Here is a 10,549-nt window from a genome sequence, read left to right as displayed (position 1 = left end):
TGGCTGGCTGTGCCATCCACACTATCGGTTCCAGGGAATCCTGCAGTGTCAGCAGGGACGCACAAACCCCCTCCAGTACCAATTTAGAAATGCGTGGCTGAGGCCAATCCAATGTGTTCAGGCAAAAATTGTGAATCTCGTTTTCTTATTTCAAGACGGACTGACTCTTTATGCCTTGTTTCAGCATCGACGGCGTTGATTTGTTTTTCTCTCTGATGTTCGGCCTCGGCTTTTACACTTTTCGTCGCAAATCCCCTTTTGGCCCCCTTTTGCCGCAACGATGTCATCAGTTGCCAGAACAATGAATGTAATACAATACTTTGCACATTTCTAGGCTCGTTCTTTTTCCTTCTTTCGAAATACACCTTCTTTTGGTTCTCGTGCACATAGTGTGCAAAAAAAGGAGAGAAAAAAAAAACGTAAAAATGATGCACCCAATCGACCGCATCTGGACAGGTACGTCGTCTTACCCATTGTCACACCAAAGGATAAGACCAGGGGGAAAAAAAGACAAAGTACTAAATGTAACACTCGTCACAAAAGTTGTCCTATTCGTCGTCCTCTCGGCGATCGACATCGCCTTCAACGCCGCAGCCGGCCCCGCAGCGGTCGCCGCCGGGGCACACGTCGAAGGCAAACCCGTGACGGCAGAAGCCCTCGGCCTCGGCGCACAGGCGGGAGCCACCAAGGCAGGAATCTTGGCATTTCTCGGGTTTCTGGGATTGGCAAACCTGACCAGCGTCGCGGCGACGATGCTGATGATCATCATGGCGACGATATTTGGCATATGCGTCCTCGTGACAGCGCAGGTGTCGTATGCGCTTATAGGAGACAGTGAGTAAAGTAGATTGAAGGGTTAAAAGTCTTTTTTTTCAAGCTTTCTGGGGAAGAAAGCATGCTAATGATTTACCTTCTTTTGCGAGTCAAACAGCTCCCACGGAGCTTCTCAGAGCTGCACTAGTGGCTGCGCTGCCACTGCAGTTGCCGGAGGGTTATGGGATGTATTTTGGTTAGTTTCAGGGACAAATAGCCGCCTTTGATGTAATCTCATCTGGAAATATCTAGCTGACAATGGTTTGGTGCTGTTGTGTTTAGCTGTCAACAGGTACAGAAAAGAAGACAAATTCAGCGGCGAGTCAACCAACACCTTCCACTACTCAAGAACGTTGATCTTGTGGATCACAACGGTGGCATGGGATGCGCTGGGAGGGGTTGCTTTTGCAGCAATGGCACAAAACTTAGGTAAAGACTTTCTCTCTCTGTCTCTATTATTCTTCTAATAACTCCACGGATATGTCAATTATGTTGTTAACATTTTTTTTGATTCGTCGCGTCTCTCTTCCAAAAGGCTACCCTGTATGTAAGTTGGGAACAGCAGCTGCGGCTGGTGCTGTGTACGGCGTTTTTTCGGGGTTGTCCAAGATGATAGCGTATATCGCATGGGGCTTGTATTATCGAAACAAGTGAATTTATACACGATAAAGTAGTTTTAAGCTTATGGACATTGAATAGGAATGCAGATCATGGAGTAGCTTTGAACATGGGGTTGGTTAGCTTTGGTGCCGTGGGCTACCTACCTACTGTACTTATCTACCTAGATACCTAGTAAAGCATGCATTCCCCCACAACCCGACTAATGCTTGGCGCCTGCATCACCCCACGTGCCCCTCCAGAAGGTGAAATTCAGTAGGTAGCTTCCAGGTAGGTAAGCAAGGTAAGGTACTGTACGGACTACCGGTAGGTGAGGTGGTACAGGACAGTTCCTCTCCACTGGCCAGTGCCTTAAACCTGCAAGGAACGCTTGCACTTACAAAAAGTGGCACTTTCGTCATCGATTAGGCAGCTCGGTGGTTCATTGGTGCAACTCTGGTCGTTGATTGCCCCAATACCCCAGCTGTCGCGTCGGCATTCGTTGGCCACGTTTCGCATTGCTTTGAAATACAATTCAGAAACGATAACGCCAAGTTCGACATGCCTTGCTGTATTTGGACCCGGCATACTGTGTTTGGCCCGGCGTACTGTGTTTGGCCCGGCGTACTGTATTTGGAGCTTGAAAAAAATGAACAAGCAGAGGACAAAGAAGTAAGAGACGGGGTAAAACCCACCCCGATGTTCCGAAGGTAGGTAGGTAGGTATTTTGCTGTTGAAAATCCTCCATACAGCGAGGTAGGTACATATACTACGTGAATTCCGAGAACCTAGGTCTTGTTTTTTTAGGTTGTTTCGCCTGATTGCAATTTTATTTGACTCGGGTGTTGATGAAGACCGAACCCTTTTTTTTCTTTTATCTTTCGTCCGAACCTAGCTTGCAGTTTTGTCCCCACCTCGTGCTCGAGCTGTCACCTCGTTCGCGTCCCGAGTTCACATTGCTTTAGCTGAATCCAGGGTCAGGGCTCACCCTTCCACCATCTAATCTTCTTTGTTGGATTTGAGGAACTGGGCCTGACTTTGGCTGCGATTCCCCTGTCACCCACTGTCAAACTATCATCAATCAACAAACAGATCGCAGTATCGTGGGCCACCCCTTTAGCCCACGTGGGATTTGCTCAGATTTCGGAATCCATACGGGCGTCATTTTGAAATCATTTCCTTGCAGATACCGCCAGCCGATGTTGCGGTAAAAATTCATTCTTGACAGCAAATACCGACCCTCTTTGCAGGGCTTTTTTTCGGGGTTATCGGGTATTATTGTCTCGAATGACGACAGAGACAAATCGACTCGTCACTGATGCCAACCGCATACATTTTATTTGCTTTGTTTGTTTGAATCGCAACGCCTATCTGCGATCCCTTTTTTTATTTTTATTTTTATTTTCTTGTCCGTGATTTTCATGACCAACTTGAATCGGCAAGGCACATAACATCAACCATTTGCCACTTGGCAGTGCACCCAGCCTGCATATTCAACGGACGAGATGTCGTCCAACAATTACGGCGCTGCGGGGATAAGCGCCCAAGGGAGCTTGACCGAATCGACGTCGCTACTAGGTTCCGGCACCGGTACCCGTGATGACTTTCCGTCCCAAGATCGGTCTGAAATAGCCGCGACCGGAGACGGAGCCGATTGGCTTGGCGACGACGAGTTTAATCAGGTTCCCCGATGGAGGAGACCTTCGGTATGCGCACACTGTCCCCGCGTGTATCCCGGAGCCATGAATTTATTTATTTACCCTCTGAAACGTGTACTGACGTGTCAACCGACGTCCAGGTTTACTGGCTGATAGGGCCATATTTGCTATTTACCCTCGCCTTTGGTGGTTCTATAGTCCCAAAGCTTAACATGTAAGCTTCCCCAACTCCATGCGACTTCCTCGTGGTTGGTTGGCCAGCAGAAGACTAAACAGCCGCCCATGTTAGGATCTTGGATCTTGTCTGTAATCGCTACTTGTCGGAACGTGCGCAATCAGATCCCGGCTTCGTCTTCATTCCAGTAGTCCCTGGCCTTGATGACGCGCAGTGCAGCTCTGGACCGACTCAAGCCCGTGTACAAAGAGAGGCTGCCACATTCATGATGGCGATGAATCTCATCACCGGTCTGCTGAGCGCCTTTACCGTTCCCAGGATCGGCTCCCTGTCTGACCGCTACGGTCGAAGGCGTCTGTTGGTGGTCGCTTCAGCCGGAGGCATCATTGGAGAGATTGTTGTGATCCTTGCCGTCAAGTTTCCTGAGGTAGTCCACCTCAACTGGCTACTGGTTGCCGCCGCGTTTGACGGACTCGGCGGGTCCTTTACTGCGGCATCGGTGGTCGGTCACTCGTACGTGTCCGACTGTACACCTCCTCGGAAGCGCGGCGTTGCTATCGGGTACCTACACTCGGCCTTGTACATCGGCTTGGCATTTGGCCCCGTGCTTGCCGGCTACATGGTTGAAAAGTTGACGCACGAGCTGGTCTCGGTGTTTTACGTGACCGTTGGCTGCCACGTTTGCTTTGTCACCCTGATGCTCACCATAGTTCCTGAGTCGGTCTCCCAGAAGAGGCAGTTGATAGCTCGCGAGAGGCACACCGAGGATGGCGACCGACGGGCCAAGCGGGTGGCTGTTTGGACTGGCAACTCTGCGCCTTGGTACAGGAGGGCTGCAGCATCGATCAGAGGTGCACCGAACCCCCTGAGGCCTCTCAAGGTGCTATACCCCAAAGGCGCCACAAATGCTTCCGTTCGACGCAACCTACTTCTTCTGGCAACCATCGACACCATGTTCCTCGGCGCCTCCATGGGTTCCGGCCAGGTGACGATCTTGTACAGTGAATTGATGTTTGGCTGGCGCAACCTTGAGACGTCCAACTTTGTGTCGCTGGTGTCACTTGTGCGTGTGTGTGCCCTCCTGGGGATCTTGCCGGCGTTGAACTACTTGTTCCGCATCCGACCGGCCGCACGCCTGAGAAGCCTGGGCCATGGCGTCGCTATCGAGAAGAACAATGCGGGCTCCGACGGGCTGGAAATGTGGTTGCTGCGGGGCGCCATCTTCTCAGACATCTTGGGTGTCGGCGGTTATATCTTGGTGAGGACGCCGGCCTTGTTTCTGGTGAGCGCCGTCGTGGCCTCCATGGGTGGGCTGGTGGCTCCGACCACCCAGTCGGCATTGACCAAGCATGTACCACCTGACCAAGTTGGGTCTCTTCTCGGTGCCATCGGTCTGTTGCATGCCCTTTCCCGTGTGATATTCCCGTTGGTCATCAGCGGGCTGTATGCCGCGACCGTCGAGTCATTCCCACAGGCGGTCTTCGTGCTGTTGGTGGTGTTCTTTGGCCTCGCGCTGTGGCTAGCCTTCCTTTTGAGGCCCCATGGTAAGTTGTTGGCAACCTAATTTTCGTGCACGTCGTTCGATGGGTGTTACGTTCTGTTGGTGTGGTCTCGAGCTAACTTCAAATCGTGACAGTTTACATGAAGGAGGTGACCGATGAAGACGTCATGCCAACTCCAGCTAGGACCTGGGATTACGAAGATGGCGTTTCCGACGAGGAGGTTATCCCTGTAAGATTAGGACGTGGCTAGTATTTACTCTCTTTATTTAGGCTTAAACCTTTCTTTTGTAGTTTGTGTTGTTTTCCCGCGGAGTATACAAAACTGATGAGTCGTTGTTTGGCATATGACTCCATCTAGAGTGGGTTGGGACGCAAGTGATACACACATGACATGGACATCGCGGAGTTCGGGTTGTTTGTGTTAGAATCAGTCCGATAATAGAGAAGGAGGTTCACAAAGGTGATGGGACTGACTTGCCAGCCACAACGTGGCAAGGTGGACAGTGCTGTCAGCGCGGAACTATTTAAATGTTGCAAATAGATGGGCATCTATCTCCGGCACTTTTCCGACGTGATGATCGTCAGGGTCTCCTGTCTGCATTCCAAAATTCCATTATCTCACAGGGACGCCACCCCTTGACTAGCACCTGATGCATCACCGTTGCGACGAGCAAAATCACCAGCTAGTGCTTACGTCCTGGGCCTGACTAGGTACTCAAAGCTCGGATGTGATGTTGTACAGGGTTGTATGATAAAGAAATAAAAAAATAATACACACACACCACCCCGAGAAGCTAGTCATCATCACTCTACTACGTACACATTTGCGCGGAGGGAATAGTTGGCCATCTGATGCTGTCGACTTCGGAACAAAGGACGTGCTCCTCGATGAACGGTTTCTCGATCTCTTACTTTCGGATACGATGGGTGTGAAATTCTTTTTTGGCGCTTCCATCTGTTAGACCAGGCGAATGTAGTTTGCCCTACTATTCTGAATATTACTTGTCAGATCGCTGTAAACAACTCGTTGTCTGTGTCGTTTTCTCCAGTGCTTGGTTGCATGGGACATGGCGTATTGATTCAAGGAATATTTAACGACTGTAAAATCTCATGAAAATTTGTATTTAATGTATGATTTTACATATAGCATCCATCGTAGCTAAAATTATGGTTTGCGAAGAATTGTGGCGAGTCGTCAATTGTAAAAGTGACGTGAATTGTTTGTTTATAGGGACGCTGTCTTGAACCATAATTTGTACTGTACTGTATGTACCCGGGCTTGCCGGGGAAAAATTACCACCCGTACCAGCAGAATGAGAACCATATCAACCAATCACTAAATCGACGTTGAAAACCGAATAAAAAAAAAACAAGGGTCATTATCTACTTTATGAAATCATCCACGGATGTGAAATCCATGTAACAAATATGGTAAAAATTCCAACACCATCGTCAATCACCGCGCGGCTCTGCATTATCCCCAACCACACCTCAGCGGCCTGGAGCTATCGACGACGAGTCATCCCAACCAGCAGCAGCAGCACCACCACCACCACTGCCGCTACTACCATCGCCAAAAATAACAACATCAAAACAACCGTCCCAATCAGGAGGATGGCATCAAACTCTCCCGCGCAGGCTGCGCCCGAGACCAAGTTTGGACCCTACGAGGTGACGACGCAGGTGTTCCACCGCACCGCACACTCGTTCGCCCTGGTCAACATCAAGCCCCTGCTCCCAGGCCACGTCCTGGTGTGCCCGCTGGTCCCGCACCGGCGCCTGACGGATCTGACCCCGGTCGAGCTGACGGATCTGTTTAGCGCGGTACAGCGCATCCAGCACATGCTCGCCCGAAAGTACTTTTCGCCATCGTCTTCGTCTTCTGCTGCTGCTGCTGCTGCTGCTAGCGTCCAAGGCGGCGGGTCTTTCAACATCGCGGTCCAGGACGGTCCCGAGGCGGGCCAGACCGTGCCGCACGTCCACGTTCACGTCATCCCGCGACCCAAGGGTGGAGAGGCCGCGGCCCGGGCCGGCGAGCCCGACGAGCTTTACGTCGGCATGGCCAACGAGGACGGCAACGTCGGTGGGGCGCTGTGGGATCTCCACTCGCGGGAGGCGCAGAGGAGGCCGCTGCCCGGTGGTGGGTTCCCCAAGATTGAGGATGCCGACCGTGTCGCGAGGTCCATGGCCGAGATGGAGGCCGAGGCCGCCGAGTTCAGGGAGCTGTTGAGGGTCATGGAGGACGAGAAGCATCAGCGGTAAACACTGAAGGGTTAAAAGATAAAATGTTGATATAAATACCGACATAAATAGATTCACCCTCAAAAACGCGCTCTAGAATCAAAACCATCCATATCCGGGTTTTCCTGACTCCCCCTTGCCCGGTTTTACCCATCCTTGAACCCAATAGTAAATGGTATTGCAGCCAAAAAAATAGACAAATATAAAATATAAACAATAAACACGGAAAAAAATCCAAGAAAAAAATATTTACTCGAAAGTGGCCACATTATTGCCCAAATACCAAACCCCCCTTCTACATCAACAAACCACGATCTTATATATGGACCAGCGTCAAAACCTTGAGTAAATCACAAACCTCGTCATTCAAGGCCAGACAAGTGATCCAGCCCATTCATGGTGGTATCAAGCGAGTCAAAAACAGACACATCGATCCCACCATCGTTGTCACGCATACCATTACCTCCCCTGAACATGAACATACTTGCTGCGTCAGCCATGCCGGTTCCGGTGCCCGTGGGTCCACCCATTCCTCCCGCTCCCTGCCCGGCTACGTTGGTCTGCACGTTATCGCCCAACCCCCACGCCTCAAAGTTCTGATGCCAGTTGACGCTATCCTTCAGAAACCACTCCTGGCCGTCAAGCGTCCCTAGAAATTGCGGCGCCACTTGGCGATTGGTTGTTGTAGGTGAAGCTCGAGTTGCTGATGATGGGTTCCCGGCTACATTGTGGCCATTGTGATGCATCGCTGAGTATTGACGTGGCCGCTGTGATTGACCCTGCGACTGTGGTGCTTGTTGATGCTGGTGATGGTGATAGGCTGGTATCGTCTGAGTCTGTTGTTGAGAGACGGGCGACATTCCCCACGAGTTCATAGCAGCCATCGCATCGCCCATCGAGATTGGCACATTTGAGCTCACGCAATTCGTATTGTTGGCTGTTGCGTAAGGTAAAGATTTTGGAACCTGCGAGGACATAGCCTGCTGTTGCTTGTTCACTGCCCGCGGGACCGATTCATACCCATTTAGCATGCTAGAATGCATTGATGCATGCATGGAGGAGTCCTGAGGCGTCGTCAGTGAATCCCTCCTCGAATTCCTTCTACTTATGCTGGCCGGCGCATATTGTTGTTGTTGTTGTTGTTGTTGTTGTTGTTGTTGTTGTTGTTGTTGTTGTTGTTGTTGTTGTTGTTGTTGCTGCTGCTGCTGCTGTTGCTGGTGGTGGTGGTTCTGGTCCGGTTCTTGAGTTACAGATTGAGGCAGATTCGTCATGGTCGTGCTCAGGGGCGAGCCGGCGGAACCGCAACCAGCACTGGGTGTCGTGTTGGCGTAAACGCTTGGAGATGGGACCTCGGCCGTATTGAACGTTCCGTACTTCTCATCTGTACGTTTTAATACGATTGAAGCCTCGGCAGGCAGCTCGACGTGCCATTTCCGTGCCAGCACACTGAAGATGCTCAAAGTCCTCCTCGCACAGAGCCAATCTTCGGACATCTCCTCAAGATGCTTCACCCCGTGAATGATATCCCGCCTGGCAGCCTTTTCTGGCAGGTTCAGTAAATGTATTGTGCACGCCGAATGGAGCATGTACACAGCTATGTTGGGAATTTGGTGTAGGTTGTACGTCTTCTTGTACAATCGCATCAACTTGGAGATGGCTCCAGCATTGGCAGTGCATATACGGCGAGGCGACACATGTGCCGGAAGAGGTGAGTTTGCCGGGGCATACCTCAGGAACGGCCTGAACAGGTGTATGTACTGGAGGTGAAAGAACATGCTACAAATCATCAGAGGTGTGTCAGTTTTAGTTCGTGCATCTCCAAAAAAAAAAAAAAAGGGTCGTAGACTGGTTGGTTTTACTGCTCCCAGGGAATATACGTACTGCACCAGGATGACGTTTGGTAGCTGGCCATCCTTGGGCTCAAACTCGGCCGGCAATTCTTTCCGCCACTCCTCGAGTCGTCGATGTAGTTCGCTCAGCTTTTTCAATTCGACCGACTTGCCACTCGACCTCCCGATGTGTTTGGGGTGGTAGAAAAAGAGAAGCAGGTCACTGCTGATCTCCGAGAGCTTCACTAGTTGGAGTCCGACAGCGCGGACCCGAGATGGCTGTTCCGATGACTGGTCGTAGCCGCTATCCGTGTAAGGTGACCACATCTCTGCGTCCTCGGTCGGGAAAACGTCGTATTTGGGAACGTTGCAGTTGCTCCTCAACAGTTGTGGTAACCTTCCAAGATAGTTGGACCAGCATTTGTCGAACAGGAAGCAGCCCCAGTACGTCACTCGTCGCGCATCGATCTCCTCTTCGTCCAGTCCTGACGCCGCCATCGATCCGGGATCCAGGTTCAGTCCAATATCTTGAGCCATCCGGAAGCTCATGCCACTATACACCCATCCCTTGGCTTCCCTCCCATTGCCCGCCTCGATAACCGACATGATAGCGAGAGCCTGAACCGTCGTTAGCCGTGGCTGCTCATACTCGCCGTTCTCCACAATCAGTCGTTTGGCCTCGGCGAAAAAATGGTCCCCTTTCGTGCCGCTGTCACCTGGTAATGCATACGCGCCCGGCACGTTGGTGAAGTGACAGGCCAGGGCCAGTATTGCGTTGACGAGCAGCGAAGAGCAGTACGTGGTTCTGGTGGGCGGCGACCTCGGCTTGCCTTCTAACAAGTCCCTGTAAAAGAGCTTCTTGGAGATGGCGGTAAAGTATGGGTAGTGCCAGTTGAAGTACATGTTCAGTAGGTGGATTATGAGATGGGTATCGGTGGTGACCCTGGTCCATGTGGTTAAAGGGTCCATGGTGTCGAGCGCAAGCCCTTCTGTTTCTGGTCTCCTGTGCGACTCTTGTGGATCACCAGTGTATATCAAATGAGACGTTCCGCCAATGAAGCGCACAAGGCCGTTTTCGAGCCGTAGCTCGCCCATTTTGCGAGCGAGATCCCTTTCACCCTCGGTAGGTACGTCCGTCGTGTACTCATCATCCATGCGGGAGGAAAAGTCGTCGTCCTCCTTGGCAACCGCAGCACGTTCCTCCTTGGCAATGGCTTCGGCGACGGCATCGAGGCTGTCGCATGTCCTTATCCTCTTTACAATTCCGGGCACGTCGTCCTCGGCGGCATTGAGGATGGCCTCGATGAGAATCTGCAGCGTGGAGCCCTGCGCCTTCATACTGTCGATCTTTTCCTTGTAGACGCCCTTACGACGGTGATCCGAGTTGGGGTCATATACACACTCGGTGCCGTAGACGCTGGCGCACGCGGCGCAACTCGGGTTGGCACCATCGCACTTACTCTTGCGTTTGCGGCATGCGATACATGCGGTGCTGACACAGCGCCGTTTTTGATTTGAAGAATCGGTACCGCGCCGTGATTTCTTCCTGGGAACCGAAGCTGATGTTGACGCAGATGCGGCATTATCTCTTGCACTGCCTCCCGCGGCCATCTCGCTTTGCAGAGGCGCGGGCTTGGACGACGACGACGACGATGATGATGCCGCCATCATTTGGCTCTCCATAGCTGCAGGCCAAAGGTTTTTGGGGAGTACAATGATGGCCCAGGTCGCAGG

General features: G+C 51.6%; 4 protein-coding genes across 4 annotated transcripts; 3 read left to right on the top strand and 1 right to left on the bottom strand.

The window, feature by feature from the left end:
- The first annotated feature begins 139 nt into the window (after nucleotides 1-139).
- Nucleotides 140-1,604, top strand: PgNI_03987 (uncharacterized protein). Its single transcript, XM_031124039.1, has 3 exons — nucleotides 140-456; nucleotides 544-1,009; nucleotides 1,096-1,604. Exons 1-2 carry the CDS (start codon nucleotides 426-428, stop codon nucleotides 840-842), a joined length of 330 nt encoding a protein of 109 aa, XP_030985017.1. The 5' UTR covers nucleotides 140-425; the 3' UTR covers nucleotides 843-1,009; nucleotides 1,096-1,604.
- A 461-nt stretch (nucleotides 1,605-2,065) lies between these two features.
- PgNI_03986 (uncharacterized protein) lies at nucleotides 2,066-5,280 on the top strand. The gene is made up of 4 exons (XM_031124038.1): nucleotides 2,066-3,116; nucleotides 3,209-3,282; nucleotides 3,358-4,787; nucleotides 4,880-5,280. The coding sequence occupies exons 1-4, from the start codon at nucleotides 2,916-2,918 to the stop codon at nucleotides 4,993-4,995; spliced, it is 1,821 nt and encodes a 606-aa protein (XP_030985018.1). The 5' UTR covers nucleotides 2,066-2,915; the 3' UTR covers nucleotides 4,996-5,280.
- An 893-nt stretch (nucleotides 5,281-6,173) lies between these two features.
- On the top strand, nucleotides 6,174-7,007 carry PgNI_03985 (uncharacterized protein; the record flags this gene model as incomplete). Its single annotated transcript, XM_031124037.1, has 1 exon — nucleotides 6,174-7,007. One exon carries the CDS (start codon nucleotides 6,174-6,176, stop codon nucleotides 7,005-7,007), a length of 834 nt encoding a protein of 277 aa, XP_030985019.1.
- Nucleotides 7,008-7,348: 341 nt separating this feature from the next.
- Nucleotides 7,349-10,498, bottom strand: PgNI_03984 (uncharacterized protein; the record flags this gene model as incomplete). Its single annotated transcript, XM_031124036.1, has 2 exons — nucleotides 7,349-8,762; nucleotides 8,868-10,498. 2 exons carry the CDS (start codon nucleotides 10,496-10,498, stop codon nucleotides 7,349-7,351), a joined length of 3,045 nt encoding a protein of 1,014 aa, XP_030985020.1.
- Nucleotides 10,499-10,549: the final 51 nt, after the last annotated feature.

The sequence above is a fragment of the Pyricularia grisea genome (genome assembly GCF_004355905.1).
Source record: "Pyricularia grisea strain NI907 chromosome Unknown Pyricularia_grisea_NI907_Scaffold_2, whole genome shotgun sequence".
NCBI lineage: Eukaryota > Fungi > Ascomycota > Sordariomycetes > Magnaporthales > Pyriculariaceae > Pyricularia > Pyricularia grisea.
Note: the sequence above shows the minus strand (reverse complement) of the source record. Positions and strands in the feature narration are given on the sequence as shown.